General features: G+C 44.0%; 2 protein-coding genes across 4 annotated transcripts in view; one reads left to right on the top strand and one right to left on the bottom strand.

The window, feature by feature from the left end:
* Positions 1–21559, top strand: part of nudC (nuclear distribution C, dynein complex regulator) — a 73217-nt gene that overhangs the window by 3507 nt on the left and 48151 nt on the right. The window lies entirely within an intron of this gene.
* Positions 1–21559, bottom strand: part of LOC117605976 (uncharacterized) — a 52605-nt gene that overhangs the window by 2119 nt on the left and 28927 nt on the right. The window contains exon 1 of one of the 3 annotated variants that reach the window (XM_034327878.2): positions 9881–10617. The exons of 1 other annotated variant lie outside the window; for it this stretch is intronic. In XM_034327878.2, coding sequence (XP_034183769.1) covers positions 9881–9946 — 66 coding nt within the window. In that variant the 5' untranslated portion in view covers positions 9947–10617. Of the gene's footprint in view, positions 1–51; positions 9844–9880; positions 10618–21559 lie in introns of those variants that run through there. One more of the 3 variants, XM_034327879.2, reaches the window with a different exon arrangement.

The raw sequence follows: 21559 nt of genomic DNA, 5'->3' as shown, positions 1-21559 counted from the left end.
AAACAGCATTGTATTCCGCGTTTCTTCGTGTCGTAAACAAACTTTGCATACCAGAGAGCTCGGTGTTTTCGAAACGGTGTCGCAACGACTCATTGTTCCAGCTCGGTCCCATCCGCGGGTAGTCGCATTCCGCGCTTCCTCGTCGAAATATCAGCAGAAACGAACGAGGAAAGTGAACAGAGTACTCTCGCGGTTCCCAGAAACTCCTCTCTTCGCATCATCCGCGAACCGATCTCGTCCTCTCCGTAGGCGAAACGTTGCAGGGGCAACGGTGCGCGAAGAACGGGTCCTCGCGGGTTCTCCCACTTCTGTTCCGAAGGAAGAATTTTGGCGCTTCGATCGGGGGACCGAGCTCTCGATATTCCGGTTTGATCGTTGCACAACGGACACGACTCTCGTACGATCCCAACCTCCTCGCTGTTTCGCGCTCTTCGATGTTATTTTCTGCCTCGCACCTCGCCGCGAGTATTTCCTCGCTTCGCGAAGCACGCCGCGACCGCGAAAACGTTTTCAGGGCCAGCGACGGAGAAGTCGTGCGAGCGGATTTCCGCCACTTTGATGGCTCCTACGGGTGTACCCTGGTTCGGTACTCACGCGCGAGTACACGCATCGATTAAGACGGTTAATTGGCAATTTTCGCACGTAAATCAGCCGCGTTTCGCACCGCGCTGGCCTACCTTCGCGATCGGCCATCGGCCACCGCCCAAGGTCCGACGCGACGCGTCTTTCGCTTCGTTTTCGTCGTGCACGCTTCGATTCGCTTGTTCACCGGCGCCCTGCGTTCCCCATCCAAGTATCGGCTCTAATGGAACGCCGGTTCGGCAGGATTTATGCGTCCTGTCGGGCGTGGCCGGCGGAGAAAATAACGTGGAAGCAGCCTTGCTCGACATTTTTACCGACCGACTCGATTGCGATCTTCCGGGACTCCTCGGCACCGCTTTTGGTCCCGATCTTCGTGTTGCAGAGCAAATTGAACAACTATAGTGTTATTCGATAGGGAAATTGCGGGATTGATGATTGTACGGTCAGTTGGGGTTATTATCGGCTCTCTGGGTAAGCTCGTTCTCTTGTAAATTGTAGGTCGAAGGACGACGTATTTTTTTCGATCCCGAGGATTTACAATGCCAGGTTAGGAAATACGAGTTGAATCTTTTCGACACCTTGGAGTCGAGATACGTCCTCTCGATTCGACGTTTCGATTTCGTCAGCGAGGTTCGCTTGAATTGTCCAAACAAGATCCTTCTACTATTCATCTTCGAAATAAAATTGGCTTAACAACGATGATTCAATTGCTTTCGATCGTATGCTGGAAAATCTTTCCCCGATTCGTCCACGAAACCGGGTAGAAGATTAAAAGATCGCGGCTAGGTTTACGCAAACTCCTAGACAATGGAGAATGGCGGTGACGGATGCATTTGGATCAAAGTTTCACAACTGAATCTCGATACCTGACAGCAAGTACGGTGACAGGTGTCGGTCGGCGAGTCGGTATATCTCGAAATTTTTGTCGATTCGTGAGGTGGAAGGAGGAGAAGGAAGAGGGAGCACGCGGACTCTGGTGCTGGGACCGAGTCGGAGCTGAGAGAACGGCCTGGGCCTGAACGCTCCAAGAGAGGCGTCGCTCAGAATTTTTGTGGAATTCAATACACTGGTCAGCCTCGAAGCGCCGCACCTGTGCTGGGCCCACCGGTAACGCGACACTCTGAAACATGGATTTCTTCGCCGTTTGAGATTGCTTCTCCCTTACGAGGATCAAGAAATGATTTTTCCCCTAGATCCGGTCCCAACGTTTCTTTTTCGAGAATCGAAAATGACAGAACGATGAATTGCGGGAAAGTATCATTAGCGAATAAACACGACATCCTCGAAATCCGAAAGCGGTTACCTCATCGCAGAGACGCGTTGATTCATCGATCTTTGTCCCCACTTATCCGAAGATGCTTTCGGATGATTTCTGAACCATCCGGCAGCTAAATGTCTAAACTTCGTTCTCTAAATTTCGTTGAGAGTACGTTTTTCACTCTTTTATGCGTTTATTCGATTCATAGATGTTTCGTTTCTTCCGACTTTGTTTAATTATGCCAGGAAGTCAGTGACTCGGCTAGAATTCAACGTCGAGTTAATCAGTTGCACGGACGCGAATCGTGGGTCGAGGGTCATCCAGAAACGCTGTATCAGCCGACACCACGAGGAACGGTTACTCGTTACCGATAACTCTCCTCACGGATGCAGAATCGCGCGATCTTAAAAAGATATACGTTACAAGACAGTGATAAGAGACTCGCTGGTTTCACCATCGCTTTCATTCGCGACGATCTTCATAGAACTTGAATTAAATTTATAAGGGGCTATGTCTGTACATATTAAAATAAATAAACGAATTCACGAGTTTCGTAGAAACTTCGATTTCTTGGCGTAATCTCCCTTTGGAATCTTGTTTGGACGAAGTCCGATTCAAATTTATCCGAGAAAATTATTGTCTCTAAATTTAGCACCGATTTGTCAGATATTCATATGATTGATCGTAAAAAAATGTTTGCTGAAATTCCATAACAAGCGGGATTTCCAACGCTTTCGGAAACAGCCGGATCCGGGCAAAAAACGTTTGACGATTTATAGGAACGTACCGCTATTCTACGAAAAAGCCAGTTATTTACAAGGAATTTCAATAAAGTACGCGCTCATGAATACGTTGAGTCACTCTACTTTTCGTGCCCGTAGAACGAGCTTTTTTTTCCTCGTCGACTTGACACCTACGATCGAGCGAACCGGATTTCGTGTTCCGTGTTTCACCTCCGCGCGTTCACCCTTTATGGAGGCAAATTTGCATATTCCTCTTATCGTACTCGAAAATTTTTCAGCGTCTCCCCGGATACCTAGTATCCTGTCACGTTTCAATCATTTTTTTCTTTCGCCTTTTGGAGAGACAGATTAGCGTTTTCTCTTAAATTTCATCGTAAGCACGCTTGTTAGTCAAATTATACTGCGTTTAGATAAATATCATTGAAACGCGATTCAGTAACACGCAAAGTAGCGTTACAAGACGATCGTTACACGGAATACGTTACGTGACATTTAAACATCTTCCTATTCCTTGGTCAGGAAATTGCGAAGACAGTTAGTATTACCATTTTTCGCAATTAAAATCGTTGATGGAGGTAATAATTCGAATAAGCCAGAACGCGTTCGCGTTTCGAGCTCCATTTTCGTAGCGCGATACGGTTGCCTCATGGAAAGCATAAATCTAAGGCCCGTTTGCCACCATCATTCTCTACATATTTTGCAACACGTCAGCCTCGTTTCATCCACGATTGCACGTCGTACTGTTCGCTCGTTCGAGAGAAACGAACGGGCGAATCTTCGGTTACGCTTCGCGATAGGCTCGATCGAGTGAGCATCGTTCACGATCGACAGCTCGTAGGTTCACTTTGAAGTCCTTGGGACCTCTTTGTGGTCTATCTTCGCTTAGACAGAGCGAGGATTATGAAACGAGACGAAGCATTGCCAAAGGAAGAGTCTTCGCAGCGCGTGAAATCGTATCTGGCCTCGCTGCCTGTTGCCAGCACGAAGATGCATGGCTCGTTGTTGGTTGTTGGAAAGGAGAACTCGATTAAATTTCGTTGAAAATCCTCGAACGAAACGATCCGAGGACGATCGATTAACTTAGTTTAGAGAGCCTCGTATCTTGGCAAATTTTCAACGATACTGTTTAACAGCCTTGATGCTCGTTTAGGTGGAATGGCGATTGCGGAACAATTATCCCCGTTACGACGATCGCTTTCAACTGATCTTTAACGATCCCGGATGCAATTAACCGGTGCATCTATGCGTTGGCGGCTTCCTCGACGACAACGCGATCGCAAGGTTCGTTCTTCGAGAAGCGCGAGAAACTGTTCAGGTTTAAGCGTCCTTCCTCTTTCCTTGCGACGAGGTCCGATTGCCAATTAACGGATACCAGGTCGATCGATCGGAAGCTATTTAGTATCGATTCCTTGGAAGTAATCATCCGTCGTCCGGTACACATTGTTTCCGTAATGCGTTAACCATTCGCGTTCAGAGTACGTGTTTGGTTTCCTTTTTCTCACTTTCTCCGGTTTGCTTCAAATCATACGCTAAAAATCCAGCGTAAACAGTCAGTCATTATCGACACTTATGAAAGTTTGTAAAGGTTTAAAGTTCGCGCTGGACATTCGACTATGATCGATTCGATGTTGTACGTCAGGTTGATCGATTCTTTAATAAATTTCAAACGCTTCCAGATAGGCAAATAATTGATTCTTCTGACGTTGAAATGTTTGAAAGTCCGAAAGGTCGCACAAAAGGCTGTCCATTGTACGCGCTAGCTGTTGGCAAACAGTGGACGCTTACGCGACGATTAAATAGTCAGACCCGGTGGAGGAACGCGAAAGTCGTCTCGTTGAGAAACCGAGAGAATCTTCGAGAGTCGGTGAAGTAAAGAGGCGGCACACGGAGAAGAGGAAGAAAGTCATTTCCTGAATCGGTCATGACGCGTCGATGCTATGTGTGCGTTGGAGAGTTTTCACCAGGCTGGGTCTCTCTTTTCGTCGTAACTCACCGTACGAATATAACGGGCGTTCTTATCCGTGAACCATGTTACACGAGCAACGTCGAAGAAGTCTTGAAATCTACTTCCGCGAGCCGCGAACAAGAGGAGGGACCTTGTTTGCGAATCCTCAGACTCTTTCGTAACGCCGCGGTACCACCTTAACGGCGTGGCAGGCAGTGAAATTGAACGAGCGAAAAGATCTGCTTGTTTGTAGAAAAGACGCGTTCGCGGTAATTTTTTGAAAATCGAACCGGTTTCGACGCACGAGGGTAGTCGGATTTTGAATTTCGAAGATGGATTTGAGCGATGCTCTTCGCGCAGACAGGTTGCTTGATGTGCAGATCAATCGTTACTGTTATGAAAGGAATTCCTTTCAAGTTGGTCAGCTTCTATAGAAATCGAACAATTTACAGAGAGACAGTAATACAAGACGCAGAAAATATCTTTTTGGCAATATCCGCTGTTATGTAGGTCAGGATACCTTGGTACAAAATGATGAATTAGCGACTTAAAAAAGTGCGATGTCTATTTAAGTTCCTTTTGTTCTAGCTTCCTAACTCAAAGCGTGTACCACTTTTCTTGGACGTTACGCGTCGGCGTTATGTCACTTGGTGTACGCGTGCAAATTTAATTAGTCCGAGCAATTTGCACGCTCGTCTTCCTTTCTTTCTCGCTTTCCCTCTCGCGAACGTCCGCGAAATTCGTCACTCGTTCATCTTTGTTAGTTTCGGTCGTGGTATCGTGCATCGCTGTTGGCGATTCACCAAATGCAGCGAGATTTCATTCTCATCGATAACGGTGCGCTGTCTTATCGGTATTCGTTTCGTAGCCCGAGGCTGATCAAATTGATCTTTGCATCGCATCGATCGTACATGCTCGCTTCCATTATTTTCCCGCTAAAAGAAAACGTCCACGAACGACGATCCATAAATCAACGCGGCACGCAGGCCTATAAATAACCCGGCCGAGAATCCATTGATTTCATAACGCCCGGGCAATTCTGCTCGCAAATTATTTACGCTCGACGATCGTGACATACGGTGCTCGGTGTCGTTAGCGATCGAACCGATATTGTTGGTATTCGAACAATTCGAGTACTAGAGAGGCGAAGTATAAAAAATGCTTGACACTAGGTATCAATTTTTGATATCGATACTTTTTTGCAAAAGAAAGATGTCACGTTCTCCATCGTCGACGTGAAATGTCAGGATCCAACGGATCCAGAGGAACCTGTTGACGAACTATGCTGGCTGCAACCTTCTCTAGGTCGTTTGGAAACCACCGTTTCTGGTCGATTTGCATTTACAAGGTAAATAAAAAAGTAAGCTGGCGCTCTGAAATTGCGACACTCGGTGGGGTCCCCTTTGACTCGCGTGCCAGCTCCGTTTCTGCCGTTTGCCTTTCTCATTATCTCTCCTCTTCTCTGGCTTCCTTTTTCTTTTCTCCACATTCTTCGAGCCTTTAACTCGCTGTCAGCTCAACTAGGCGCGTCATGATCCTTATGCAGATGACTCGTGTCATAGAAATATCGCGATGCTGCGATAGCTAGGTATTCTTATTGAAAGCAAAATTCCGAGATTATGGTCGATGATCGATCATGGAAAAGTTCTTACAGGAGGATTACGGAGATTTATAAAAAAAAATGTCACAGCAGGTTAGATCGGGAACGAAAGTTCGGCACGCGTCGTTTTCTATCACGTAACCTAACGAAATCTGTTTCCTTAATGAAGGCACACTCTTATAACGGCGAATTATATAATTACCGGCCGGTGCCTGGGTCTTTTTTGGCGTTCTTTTAGTATTCTCTATTGCCAATCGGTTTTGCTCGCTTCGATTTAGGTCGCGGAGTCGACACAATATAGAAACGAATAATTTTTATCGTAGATGAAGAAATACCAATTTTTAGCTACATTAATTTTGCAAAATTTACGATTTTTATAATTTTATTTTATTTTTTGTATTTAAAAGGGACGTGATAATTGAGTAATGGCTAGTTTTCAAACTATAATTAATATACGAATTAGCTTTTTCTGCGATTCTATCGTCTCTTCATCCCTCGTTTCATGTATTTTTATCGGAAAACGAGCTTAACGATCCTGTTCTACATCGTTCAAAACATGTTTTTAATGTTTTTTAAAAAGGCCATGAATCCTTTATAATTTTCCTTGTGCCGAAGCGACGAAGGAAAGAGAACACCTGTCCACCGTCGACGATTCGTTAGCCCGGTAACACATAGGTGTTGTACGAATCAATCTCACAATCTCATGAATTCGTTCCCTGGGGCAGCATTTGCATGCAACAAGAGAAAGCACTCGATATTGCAAAATCGATTTCTCTGATTCGACTTGAAAGAAAAACAGAACCACCTTTCCTCGTGTCCAGTAGATCCTTGTTTGTCCTATCGGGCGTTGATCCAACGAATAGAAACGATTTTCCTGTTTACCAATTTTTTTTTTTTTCTCCATTCAATTAACGGAATTTCTAAGATGATCACGTCTCCAAAGTAAAAGATGTAATAAAAAATCGAGTGATCAAGGTAGCCAAGTGAAATGTTGAAGTTAGTTCGTCCCTGTGTCGAGTCGTTTATGCCCCTCTTCTTAAGGTGAACGACTGAAAATTGTTTTCGCACACTGATTAATTAGTACACTAATCCGCCAGGGACATTCGGACGGTCAGGAATCCTGTTCGATCGCTATACTTTCTCGCGAGGACACTGACGTAAGCTATTCTCGTTCGGTAATGCCCAGAACCATTAATCGCGGTCGAACGATAAAAGGCGGAGTTTGAATTAAAATTCGACACCGCGAAAACATATCGTCAATTATTTTAATTCTTTCATTGGCACGCGAAGGCTACGGGGATCGCCACGGCGACCAATCTTGTCCATCAAAGGTTGCCACAGTTGTAAAGCGATCGTTTCTAATGGCACGCTAATTTCGCGAATAAATCTCGTCGAAGGGAGGAAAATAACGAACCTAAACTCTAACAGAAATTCTCAAAAACCTCTACACAGGACGCACGAGGTGCGTTCTTTATCTAAAACTCGTTAGCCATCGTTTGTATCCAGCTTGCAGTTCGCATTCTTCGAGGCAGGATTGCGTCGTGCATGACTAATCCCGCAAACGGGACAGGGCACGTTTCGCTCGACTCCGCTCGGCTCGACATTTCAGCCCTGAAGTTCTGGTGCACACGGTGCGATAATCGCTGGTCGAATGATGAAACGACCCGTACGCGTTCTAAATTGTAGGTTCCCGCGAACGATCCCGCGGAACGCCCCGTTGCGCGTTGTCATGCAAATGATCGATAACGAGAGGGGACCGTTGAATCGGATCGTATCGGATCGGATCGACGTCGCTCTTTTCGTTGCTGGCTGCAACCTGCAAGATTTCACGAGATACAACGTACGCGGACGCGTTGACCAGCGATCGGTATCTACACGACGAGCAAGGATACACGATGTTTCCGAAAGCGAATATTACCTCTTTCGCGACCTTTCAAAAAAACGGCTCGCTTTCGGTTTGGTAGTTTCACTGGCTCGCTCGCACAAGGTGAGCACAGTACATAAATCAGGATAACTTCTTCCCGATGAAGTTCCTCCCTGATATCCGCCTTTTCCAGGACCGTTCGCGTGTGTGTATCTTATAAATCAAATTAGTTCATTAACGTCCCTACCAGAAGATTAAAAAAAAAGAATGAAAGTGAAGAATTTTAGGTGCATCGTGGAAGTTGTGGTAATTTTTCTTATTGCAATGAAGCTTAAAATTTAATGAAATTTTAATTTTATAATTGAAACTGCAACGTGTAGGATCTATTACACATAGTATTTAGTTTAGTGTAGAATACAATCTTGCGGTTTGGTCAGGGTTCCTACCTCGTTCCTCTCGAGCGACTACCTTCGGACTGGCTCGTAAACGACAGAACACGAAGGAATTATGAAACTCGAATGTGCGAAACGGCCTACAGGTGACTGGTTTACCGGCTCCTCGAGCTGGAGCTACGGAATTATGGAAATCGTTTTTCAAGCCGAAGCCTAGTTTACTTTTATTACGCGACGCCCACTCGTCCCGTCGTTTGACGGCTCTTCTTTTTTTTTTGTCTCCTAGCGTAATAACCGGACAATTTGTTCGTCAGGAAATGCTATTTAAAATTCAGATGTTGCTCGAGTCATGGGAAAGCACGCTACTCTCGTTACAATCGTCTTTGTTGATACTATCGCATCGTTTCTTTGGTAGTTTTTAGACGAATCAATTCGCAGGATCAGGAATTTTTCGTTTAGGCGACGTTGAAGTATAATTTCAAATTCAGAGAAGAAACTAGGAATCCCTCGTTCGATGAACGATCATTTATAATGTAATTTTTCCGTGTAATTTCATTCGTGGAAAGTTTCAAACGAATTTCCCACGAAAGATTCATCGCGGCAATTGTACAATGGATAATTGCGATTCATACACGAATTCGTCGCGTATCCGGCGTTATTTTTCTACGGATATCTGGGAACAATATTGTCCTTCGTTTCCCAACTAACGGCGTCGTCGTCTGGCTGCGGAGGCTCGCTTCTGCATTACATAAAGCCGAGTGGATGGGTGTCAGGCTTATTAAGTATTCGCGGTGAACGGTGCGTTACACAGCGTTACACACGCGGCTTTGCCCGTGAACCTAAAGCATTCGACGCCTTTTACTTCGATTATATCGAGGCTGGCTTCGAGTTACGAATCGTTCGTTGTAATCGGTCGATCGTTGAACCGCTTCCCCGGGGAATCGCGTTATTCGCTGGACAAACAGAAGCACCACGGGCCCCGTATAATTATCAGCGATGCATTTAATCTGGCGAGATCTAGTTCCTGTTAGATAACATCGTGAAATTTTTCCGTGGACTTTCTCAAATTTTACCGCGCCTTTTGCGTAACCACGAATTACCGTAGGTCGTTAGGAATCCAACGTTTACCTATAGATTTTACGACTCGAGCTCGTGGGACGTTACGTTTTTCCGCGTCCCCATCGAAGTTTCCTCGATTTCGTGATCCGAATCCTGATGGACTTTTACTTTTTCGCCACGCGTTTCCCGCCAAACGAGCGCTCGCGTCGAATTTACCGCTCTTCGGATCGTGAAAGTCGGGACGAATCGTTCGACGTTTTGTAACCGAATGATTAAATCGCGCCGAGATACGGAATCGAGCCTTCCTGATCGCGGAAGGAACGAATAGAAAGCAGACGGTGACAGAGAATAATCATAGTACGAGTTGAACGTGTAAAACGCTACCGGGCTACGGATGCTCTCCTCTCACGTTCGCCGCGGAGTAAATCTTCACTTACGTCTCGAACGAAATCCTCGCGCCCGTCGTTGGAGGCTTCCTCCACGTTGATTTGAATTCCAGACATTTTCCGTGCGGGGGTGTCTCCTTCCTTCGTGATATCACTCGGAGACGAAAAAAAATACACTCCCTTCGATATAATCGAAGGTTAATCTCCTAGGTCTCTAGAAGAAATCGCACCTAGGAGCTCCACTTCCTTCCCTCGTTACCACCACTCCCGTGAACGGCTGGTGATCGTCGAGTTGCGCACGTATTCCACAAGAAACCCGCCGCGATCACCCTTACTTTTATTTATTTATTTATCTTTTTCTTTTCGTGCTTCGTGCGATGACTAATCACCGATTACCAATAGACAGTCCCAGGGAACTCTTCTTCTCGGCGACAGGAGTTCGTCGTCCTTTCTCTCTCCGTTGAAACTCGAGAGCAGGACTAACGTATCTCCTAGTCGTGGCCGTTCGACTCCCTCTGGACGCTGCTTGCTCGCGTTGGCTCACGGCGTCGAATCGTGCACGAATTCACAAAAGAGAACGGTCTCTCTAATGGGTGCGATCGGCGTGCGAAACCATGCAGGATATATCGAAAAGAGAGAGAGCTGGTGATCGATATATACGCGCGTCGTTTAAGTTTTAGCTCGAACGCGGGAGTACCTCGCGCCGTTTCGTGTCGTGATCGTCTCTCTCGCACGCGTGCGACTAGAGCCGCCGTCACATCTGGCCTTTGGACTGGCTGCCAGCGGACGGCCAGATCGGTTTTATACCTTCGTATCTCCCACCCTGGTTGGCGATGGAGCTCGTTCTCGAGCGAGCGCGCTCACGGCACGCCGATCCTGCACGCGGCGGCGGTTCTCCAGCATCGACCGTACAGACGATCGAAGCTTTTTTTCTTTTTCATTCCTCCCCGGGACACGTACGCGTGTAGACGCGTTTTACACCGGGAACACGCATATACGCGTACAGGCGGAGGTGCCGAGTCCTAGGCGCAAGGACGAGGCTGGAGAATAAGGGAAGGGACCCGAGTTCCCTATCCGATCCAGTTGCCTGGCTCCGTACTTGCTGCCCGGATGAAAGACCGAGCTGATGAAACTGTCTCGGCTTATCTGGCTCGTTTTTCTGCCGGTCTCCGTTCGACTCGATCTTGTCCTGCGACTCGGCTCCAGTTTCCTGTCGTACGTAAATCTTTCTACGCTCGAACGAAAAACGATCCTTTCGAATTGTAATAAAACTGGGCTATACGCTTGTTCCATGTACCAGCGTCTTTTCGTCGTTGAGTATTATCAGGTGGTACAACGGGGTGATTTGTTCCCGTACGTTCCCATTTGTTCCTCGTGTAACAGCGAAGGTTATAAGCTGACAACGGTCAGACAAAAGCTTCGGTGTAAATAATATTTTATACTACTGCGCAGCGTAGTACTTTCAGGGTCGCGAATTGATATCTCGGTCCTTTCGAAAGGTATACTCCCCGAACAAAGGGTTAAAAGTTAGCTGGAATCGCTTGAAATTTCAGAGATTCTTGCTGCAAGAGACGCGTTTCGGTGCAGTCGACTCTCGGATACGCTTTCTGCGCCTAGCAGAGTTCGATACCCGGCTTATCCTTTCGAGTCATCTTGAGTTTCGATTCGACTAGTTTTTCCATTAGCCTCCGCCGAGTTGTTTGAATCTAATCTATTCACGCTAGGCCTAACGTTACAGTTATCGTCGTCGTCGGTTTTACGTGGGTATCGGAACGACGCCGGATCCTGCGCGGAGCGGATCCTCCTCGACGCAAACCTGTTCCTCGTTTTCGTGCAGGTATGCGTAGGTACAGCAGTAGAAGGGTCCCGCTGTGTCCAGCTCTTTTCTCTCCTTTTAATCTTCCTTATGAATGTTTTATTGGTTAAGACGAAGGGTGGCAACCGGACGCGTCAGCCTCTTCGAGAGGCTCTTTGTTTACCTTCGAACGGCGAAAATTCTGGATACGTTTCAGAGTTTTTGCTATAAAGGAACTTGCTCGAAACGTGCATATTTTAAAGTATCATCAGCTAGAATTAATATTGAGTCACAGGAAAACTTTTATAGACAGTTTTCTGAAAACATCCAGACAAGTGATGCATTATTTATCAAGTTTCAGCAATCGAATTGCAACTAATGAACGGCCAACGTCGTCGCGGCGAAATGGTTAACATTCTCTAATATAGATAACATCTCTCGCCTTCTGAAAACACGACTTTCTTTCCTCGAGCGTTCCTCGAATGCTACTTTATTAGAACATAATTATTATCATAACGAGCGCCCCTATCAAGGATCGAAACGTTGTTCGTTATCCGTTATCAATCAAATTGATAATGTTCCCTGTTGTATAAATAACCATCAATAATTGTATCTGTATCAAGCTGAGCGCAATTCATTCCTCTTAGTTACCAGAGACGAGATTATTGTCAGCGATCGTCGAGCATTAGCATCGTTTCATAATCGCCGATACAGGTACACGATGCACGCGTGGGAGGCGGATTCCCAAGCAGGTAATCCCGACAGCAAACGTGTCACGATAAGGTGTCCCATTACGAGTGGAATCACGACTTTGAATCCGGGTCACGAGAAGTACTTGCTGCCGATCGCGTGCCGTCTTATTGTACCTGGATTTACGTCTCAATACGATCGTACATCCCATCGATCGAGGGTGTTTTACTAATTATTTAATGAACCAGCAAGATCTACTCCCGGTTTTGAGTATTAGAAATGGTAACCGATGTGTAACAGCACCTTATTTCGTCGTAAGGGGTTAACATCTTGCGAGGTTCTTCATTTAGAACGTTGATTCATCGCGCGAGCACGCGAAAGTTCATTAAGTAATCGATGCACCCGCTCAAAATTCGTCGGTCCTCTTCTTTACGTCATCCTGTCCGCTGAATCATGAAACGTTGCCCACGAAACACGACCGTACCCTGGGGAAAGATTTTTTTTTTGTCCTAACGACCATCGATTCGATCTATTAGTTCCGTAACCTTGAGTCTTTCGACGGCCGCAACCTCCGTTTCATTCGAACCCTCGAACTTGAATCGTTTCTCGGAAGCTCCTCTGACGCGTTTCGCCCGCGGATCTTGAGTCACGCGAGCCGAGAGCATTTTCCATGGCAAGGGCAAACGCGTTAACCGTGGCGCGCGAATTAGATCGTCGTCCTGGTTTCCTTGCGATTACATATTCCGATCAGGAGCCGGACAGAACAGACAACGATGTGTTCGCTCTATTTCTGGCAAGGACTGACGCGCAGCTTCCGTCCTAACCGCTTCCTTTTCAGCTCCGTGGACCAGCGAGGCCGCGATCTAGTAAAACGATCTCTTTCTCTTTCTCTCCTTCGCGGATCGTGCTTGCTCCGAGCCGATTGCCTACTCAACCTCCGGTTTCTCCCAAGGCGAGAACGTTGCGTTCGATTCGAATCGATCACGGACGTGTCCTGTCACCCGAGATACTCCTCTTTAACCCTTTCGCTGCCGTGCAAATTTTTGAACAATGGGCTACAAATTTCAAATTAAAAATTGTATAATGGCAAAGTACTGCGAAACAGCGAAAGGGTTAACCATTCGATCACCGCGACCCAGCTTGATACGACGGTGCTTCAACAATGAAACGAAAAATAGTGATTATTCAAGATAGAGAAAGAAGATCGATATCTTTGCCACTGAAAAGTTTCATTAAGAACCACTCGTTTCACGCGAGCCAAGTGCGAGATAACAGGGTTACCCGAGCGCGACGATTAATCATCGAATTACGAAACGGGGCTAATAACTTTAATTACCTTGTCCGCGCGTTGACAAGGTGAATTACACCTCGCTCGCCACAATGTAGATTTACGAGCCGCGGCAAGGAAGAGAGGAGAGAAGATTCGGTGGGAATCAGCCACGATCGTTCGTTCGTACAAGATTAAATTTTCGCACCATCCTCGAATGCCCCGACGAAATCACGATATTATTTTCTTGTCCCGTGCACGCACGCGACTACCTTGCTCCCTTGCCGGAATATTTATCGCATGAATCGCACAGGAAGTCGCGAAAACAGTGTTCCTTTCCTGGTACCCAGCCGCGCGTTTCTGCGCGCCGGAATCAGATACGCGCAAAGCGGGAAAATTTTCCACAATTTCACCTGGCGGACAAAGTACGGAAAAGGATCGGAGTAATCCTTGTCTGACGGAGGGATCGACGCGCCTTTCTCTGTGTTTGATTAAGTAACGACCCGATTAACCAATTATATCTTTGTGCTCGCGATTCGCGAGCGGACTCGCAGCCTTGCCGTCGCCGCCGCGATTACCCAATGATAATATACACCTCGGCTCGACGATGCCTTTCTCTTTATCATGAAAAATCCACGTACAATTGGCGTGTTCGCGTTGTAAGGTCGTCGCGTGAATTCGTGGTCGATTTTAACTGGGATTTTCTATTAACGTCACACAATTTTAGGTAGATCCAACGACCATGCACAGCCGCGGTATCTTGGAAACGTTAATGCATTTCGTCAGAAAGGCTAGAATTTGATTTCGTTAAAAATGAATGCTGAATTTGATATAAAAAATATAGATTAGTCTTGTGGAACGTATGCCCTGCATTATACCAGGATCTACCGATACTGTTATGCAACTACCAGTATTTGTTACACTGATCTTATTAGGATTGAATTTCACTGTCTAGCATGGCACTTTTGTCTTAATATTCTCGTATGGTGTAATTATCAGGATATCTCTTAAGTTATACGGTCATTCATCAGTTCGATTTTGGCCGGTATGCTAATAGCTTGTGCCCAATAATTATTTTGCCAATTTATGATGAATCGCGTTTTTAAATATTCCAGATTGTATCGCGAAGGTAACTGACAGCTCAGGGAAAAACTGATGGTCATTTTAAATGACGTCAGCTTTAGAATATATATAACACGTATAATAGATTTCTATAATTGAAGAGTCTTTATTAATAGTTTTTGCACGGTAGTCATCAATTTTATCCTCGTCATGGTACAAATCCTTTTTAAATTCCCGGATTGATACACTGATTCTTTTTTATTAATTTGTGGCAATGAATGGCGCGAACGCCGACAGAAAAATCACGTTATGTTGTAAAGCAATACGATAATCCTCTGACAACTCGGAAAGCGAAGATTGACGAGCATCCTGAATGGCGTTGATTTAAAATATTTAATCTAATGAATTCCTTTGGTTGTTATTTGGGTGTCTGTGTTTTTTCTAGCATACTAAAATGATTCTGGGAACCAAAGCCAGTTATAGTTTCCGTTTAAATGATGGATTCCGTCTGCTTTTTTTTTTTTATTTATTTAAGAAAATATGTATCACTGTCTATTTCTGTCTTTCGAAGCGTCGCCAATTTTCGCGCTAAAAATGCAATGTTTACGCAATTTGGACGCTTAATTGACCATAAACGAAATAATCAGCGTTCAAAATAGCGAGTTTTTTCTTAGCGTAATAAAATAATACTGGGAACTATAATCAGTATTGTTATTGTCTGTATCAGTTTTAGGAATCTTCTTCGTTTTTTCGCGTGAAAACTGCAATGTCTGCGCAATTTATGCACTTCATTTGCATTGACATTTACAATCAAAATTAGTTATAGTTTCCTTAAAAAAAACACAATGTATATTTTTTCCAGGATATGTAGTTAAACTAAGAATACATAGAAAAAAATATCTCACTTTCTGTGACTTTTTCTAAACGTTGCAACCTTTACGCAATTTGCGCATTTATTACGAGCCATAAACGAAGCAACCTACATTCAGCGTGCTTCATTGATGAAAACCCATAAAACCGTTCGTGACATTGATCTACTAGAACAGTTTCCTAAACGTATCGATACTCTGCGAAGAAACAGGTGATCTTGGCTCAGAAACGAATCGATTACTGTTCCTTCGATCATTATCCAAGGATGACCGTGTTCCGCGTCGAATTTGGCGGGAGATAATTCGCGTACCCTTTACATTTTCTATTTCTTCTACGTCTGGCGTAGAAATTTGCCAAACGTTCTATTAGAGTTTTTCAACCAAGCAAGGTCGATCTTTCGACTGCTTCCTGATCCATGCCGCACGCCCCCGGGCCGCGAGGAATTCGAACGTTCGAGTATCGATCATTTCTGATCGCGAGCAAGGTCAAAAGGGATTGGCTACTCCGATCTTCCTGTCTACGTCCTTTTCATCTGCCGTTCGCCGTCTTCGTTGCGCGTTGCCTCGATCTCCTACCAGGCGGTCCTTTCAGAAATTCATTGCACACGCTTTGTAACCAGCGTCGATCCACGCGTATTAATGTCCTTTTTCGAGAAACACCTTGCCTGACAAAAGGCGTGATTTTGACGAACGATCGAGCCACAGCCTTTCGATTCACACGCGCGATAATCGAGTAAGCGGATTAGACGGTTCGGTAAACAGCGTGACGAAAGAAACGGCTTGTTAATATCGCGAAGGGACAGGGAACGTGTTCCTGATCGGATGCTTGATAGAGGTACAACGAAGGTCTTGGAGCAACCTTCAAAATTATGTTTAACCGTTATTTCTAAAAACCGTTATGCGGATGTTGATTACACAGAATCTTCATTATACTTGTCTAAAAAAGAACTACATAATTAACCGCATTATATTAATGCTTTGATGATAGCATCTTTCGTGGAATCTGTTCGTTTTTATATTTAACCCTTTCGGTACGAGCGCTCTTTCCGCCGTAACACTCCCGCTGTACCCGCTGTACGCTGTGCCTAGATTATTGAAAAATCGATAAATTGGTATTGGTTCGTGATACAATAGATTGAAATGGTGACTTGCAAAAGTCTGAAAGATCATGAAATCATCCTCCTATTGGAACTTGTTGTACCACCTACTGAACGCAAATGAAAGTCACAATGGCAGGATGTTCAGCGTGCATCAATGACAGTGTCCTCGGAATATTTTCCACGGTGTTCAACGACAATGTTCTGTAGTGTCCGGCATTAGCGAGGATGAGTCGTGACAATAACATACTTTGATCGTTTATTGTTCGTCCGGTGTAGATTTTTTCCTTGGAGCCTTAGTCGTGTTCCTGAAACCTCGTAAATATTCATCCTTTTCAGTTACGGCCTCCGCGGAAACGGAGGGTCATCGTTCGTTCACCGGGAATTTCCATGAAATCATACACTCGAATTCTTACCGAACAGCAACGATTACGTCGCTTTGATCGAGTAGAGTTGATTTCACTGAACGAATATTTCGAAAATTACGCCATACGAAACGGTAGTGTTTATCTCGTCCAACTTCGTATTCAAATTACTGCTGATGTTGTTCTCCAGCCTCCACAGGAAGTAGCATTACAGATTTTCGGCGCGTACTCTCCTTATCGGGCGATCAAAGTGTTACGAGTATGTTTACCCGGGAGTTGTAGAATTCCATTTAGTTTCGTGAACTTGAAACTTAAACATAGAGTTCAACCCTTTACGCTGAAATGACGCGCGTAACACGTCAGTTGGTCTCTGTACTTCGCGCAGAAATGACGTACGTAGCATGTTGACCGGTGTTTCTGGTTTAATTCATATTTTCCCGGATCGTGTTACAGTATTCCAATAAAAATAGTTTCATAGTTTACGAAATCAACTTTCAGCTATACGATAGTCGCGGATCGATCTTCGAATATCGATAAATTATTCATCTCTTATTCCGATGCTGTTAGGATTCAATGCTCGACCGGCGTTAAAATTCAGGAAAAGAAAAACAATACGGTGACATTGTTCTGAAAAATTCGTCCAACGATTACACAGGTGTATGACGATGTTACGGGGACGCTGTTTGAGCATTCTCGTAGCGATAAAGCCATTATATGGCGAACTTTCCCTATCGGTGAACGCGACGAGTGACGAAACGAAAATGGGTGGGTCGCGGCGCAAGGTGTGAAATCTCGATGATATTTCGACGCAATCGATCGATATTCCTTCGAACACGCGACGATCGAGAAGGAAGTACTAGATCAACTTTGAACAGAGCGAAACTGGTCCGGGTTCGAGCTTGTGGCGTTGTATCGAGGGCAAGCGCGCGATCAAAACGGTTGTTGTTGCGCGCCACGCGGATATCCGCATGCTTGCTCAGCTAGACGAATATTCAGATCGTCGAATGGAGCGAGCCCGTGGTTCTGTCGGTTCGTGAACGTTACTTTGGTATGGAACGCGTTAACGAACACCTGTGAGCGTATTGTAGAGAATGTGAGCCGAACATAACTGGAGAACCTAATCGCGTCTGCGTGTGTATACGAATTTATAAACGCCTTCGTGTGGACCAGTTCGTTTTGTCTGAGCCTGATCGAAAATACACATGGTGTCCATACTAAATATGGTGGGTATAAAGAATTATTTATGAGAAAGTTGCATGATATGCAGGAATGGACCAAATTACAATTGGGGGGTGGATATAAAATAGAATAAGGAATAGTGATACAAGAAAACGAAAGTAGATTAAAGCGATCATCGAATTGGTAAATGGTGTTCACCCTATAGATGGATATAGAAGCTATCAATATAGGCGAATAAGGTTCGTGAATGGGTTCGCGGTGAGAGAAGCGGATTCTGTCTACGAACCCGGACACGACCACTTCGCTCTCCTGCATTACGTTCTTACATCGGCGCTGACTCCATCGAGTATTTACAGTGGGGTGATTAAATTATTAGAGCCACTCGCATAAATTGACGATTTTACATAAAAATTATTAATTCTTAAATGAAAACCAAGTTAAACGAAATTTTTGTTATTTTTTTTATGATGTATTGATGCTTGTAAAGTTATGATACACGGTTGAAAAAAGTGAAAGTTCTTGGCCTGGAAATTCTCCGGACCTCATCCCCATCGAAAAGTAGGAACATTTATTGTTAGTAATAAGTGTCAATTGGTTGAACGTTTGATAGAAGTATGGGCCAGAAATAAAACAATCAAAATGAATTGCTTAAAATGCATCGAAAGTATGCCGAGAAGAATTGAGGTAGTAATTGCAGCAAAAGGTGGCGTTACGAAATACTAACATACATATGTAAATATAATCTTTTAAATGGACTTGTTATCTTTTTTGTATATTATTAATGAAGGATTATTGATTAAAAGTTACACAATATAAAAACCTTGAAATTCTGGCTCTATTTCTACAAAAACACGAAAACCCCACTTTTCATACCATGGCTCTAATAATTTGATCACCCACTGTATTTAGTCGATCCAGAACCGTGTAACCGTGCCCGTGAACCGTTTCAACCTCGATTAGATGCGACTTACAACGCCAATTACAATTTATTTCAGACACCTCCGTTCGTTGAACCGAAATATGATTCCGTGTGAGAAGATTAATTAGTGATTCGGTGTGTGACTAATTTGATCGAAGGAAAAAAGTAACCCTAATGATTCACCGAGTTGATGATTATCCCTTGTGTCAATGACCAAAGTGTTTATGGTTGTTTCGCACCTAAGAAAGATCTGCAGTAATTTAAAAATATTTCTGCAAAAACTTAATGAAGTGAATGTTGCAGAGAAATGCAAGAAACTTGCACTTGATATGCTTATTCCTGAATAAAATTTGCACCATTCACTGATTAGAACATCAAGTTTAAAGGCAAATTCATCACGCGTGTAATATATTCAGGCTGCATCCAGAAGTGAGGGTAGAGAAACGCGAGAGTTGTGCGTCGAAATGTCTAATTAATTAATCGAGGAAACTTTCGCGCTAATTTCATTTACAAATTCGCATTAGTGGATAATTACCCTTCTGGTTCTTATTCGTTAACTCGTTTACCGTTTACTATTATTGAACGTCGTGGATCGATTCTCGTAGCACGATGTTCGATTATAAACGAGGACAATCGCATTTTCGCACGATTCCACGTTATTATCCTGCTTATTTATGCTGCAATTTCTCGATCATAGACAGTCGGTGCGCTCGCAATAGCATCCGGCATATGAATCAAACACTTTCTGTGGGATACACGCTCCGCTTCCTTCTCAAACTCGCCTTCGTATCCTACTTTGCGTTCATGTTATCGTCGAAAGACACGTGTACAGGCACGTTGATCAAGCATTAGCAATCCAGCGGAAAATCCAGTGGAGGATGATAACGGAACCCGTATAAAGTCATGCGTGTAGTTGTCGTCGAAGTAGGCAGGTTCCGTTTAATGGTAAGCGGAAATGTTGGCAAACATTCGAGTAGGAGGAATGGAAAGAACGATTTACCTTACTTCACTGGCTTAAAATTGCAGTGCATCGTATTGCAATCAAAATAAAAATAAAATTTGTTTATATGTGATTCAGTTTATCCAGAAATTTGAATTTGAAAGGATAATATTTTCTTTCGAAACGTCAATATTTAAAACGTTCATGGTCAATTCAACTATATAATTACACATTTGATAATCGATACGCCATTGCATGTCGATGCGTATCGATTCCTCCTACCCGTTAGACGAGAATCTATTGCAGCTTCGATTCTACGCTTTCGCAACAGGTTGAACCGATGTAAATCAAACTCCCCGACATAGATTTCGTTACACGAACCCGTGTGCCCCACCTGTTCCATCGGTCGATGTGTCCAGCTACTCCTATCCTACCGATTGTGTAACGAGCGTTTCATCGTGCCACTTGAAAGTCAAAACTAAGGCCACGGACACCGTCGGTTAATTTCTACACGCTCAAAATCCTCGCTCGTGAACCTGTATCTTGGACCAGTAGCTATGTGACAGCACAGCTTCTTCATTAGTCTTTTCCCGATATTCATAGAGTCGAGTTGCGTTAACCGGAAACCCGGAGTGTTGGCGAATTCGTCGCGACACGTTACGTGAATTTCGCGAAACTCCCATCGAGCAATGGGTCGATCGGGTTGTGCAAGTTTGGCACTGGGATCTCCAACGTGCCGGAAAACACGTGGACGATCCGTATACAATCTTAGGCAAGTCGAAAAGAAAGTGACGATCGGAAGGAGAGGCGAGGCTTCGTAACGTCCTCTCTGTGTACACGTGAGTTAACGTCGTTGATGACTTTTCACGTGTTTCTTCGTGGAAACGATTACACAATTGTTCGAGCGAACAATTCGTTCGCGAACAGTTCGAGCATCGATCGATCGTAGAAGAGAAATCATCGAAATGTAACGATGGTGAAAAGTGGAGCACTCGAGGGGCAATTGATGATTTATCGAGCTTGTATTTATTGCTTCAGTAAAAATAGTCCTGTTAATAGTTTTTTCATCTGATCTAAGTTTCCTTTGATAAATACACTGCTGGAATTAATTCTGGGCACTTTGAATAAAAATATTCTTTATTTCATATTTGTGCAGAAAATGTATATTTTGCTATACTAAATTGATACCGTAATATTTTTATTGTAATCTATAATGTTTATACTGAATATTTTCACATGATTTGGTTTGCAAATGTTTTAACATTTTTATTTAAAAAAATCTAAACTTTGCGCCTGGCAATACGAAAGGATATCCAACGAAATATTAATTTTTTTCTACCTCCTTTGATGTGTTGAAATTGTAATTTTTATTGTATATTAAAAGTATGGCTGTACATGGTTTTTTTTACTGATTTTGTTTATATAAGCGACGTCCTAAAATTAGAAAAGAGTGATTAGAATATAAAAATAATATATTAAATAATTTAAATAAATGCGAAATTTAAGTAAAAATTTTAAAGTTTAGACGACTTATGATCGGGTTTATC

The sequence above is a fragment of the Osmia lignaria genome, chromosome 2, assembly GCF_051020975.1.
Source record: "Osmia lignaria lignaria isolate PbOS001 chromosome 2, iyOsmLign1, whole genome shotgun sequence".
NCBI classification, from domain to species: Eukaryota; Metazoa; Arthropoda; class Insecta; order Hymenoptera; family Megachilidae; genus Osmia; species Osmia lignaria.
Note: the sequence above shows the minus strand (reverse complement) of the source record. Positions and strands in the feature narration are given on the sequence as shown.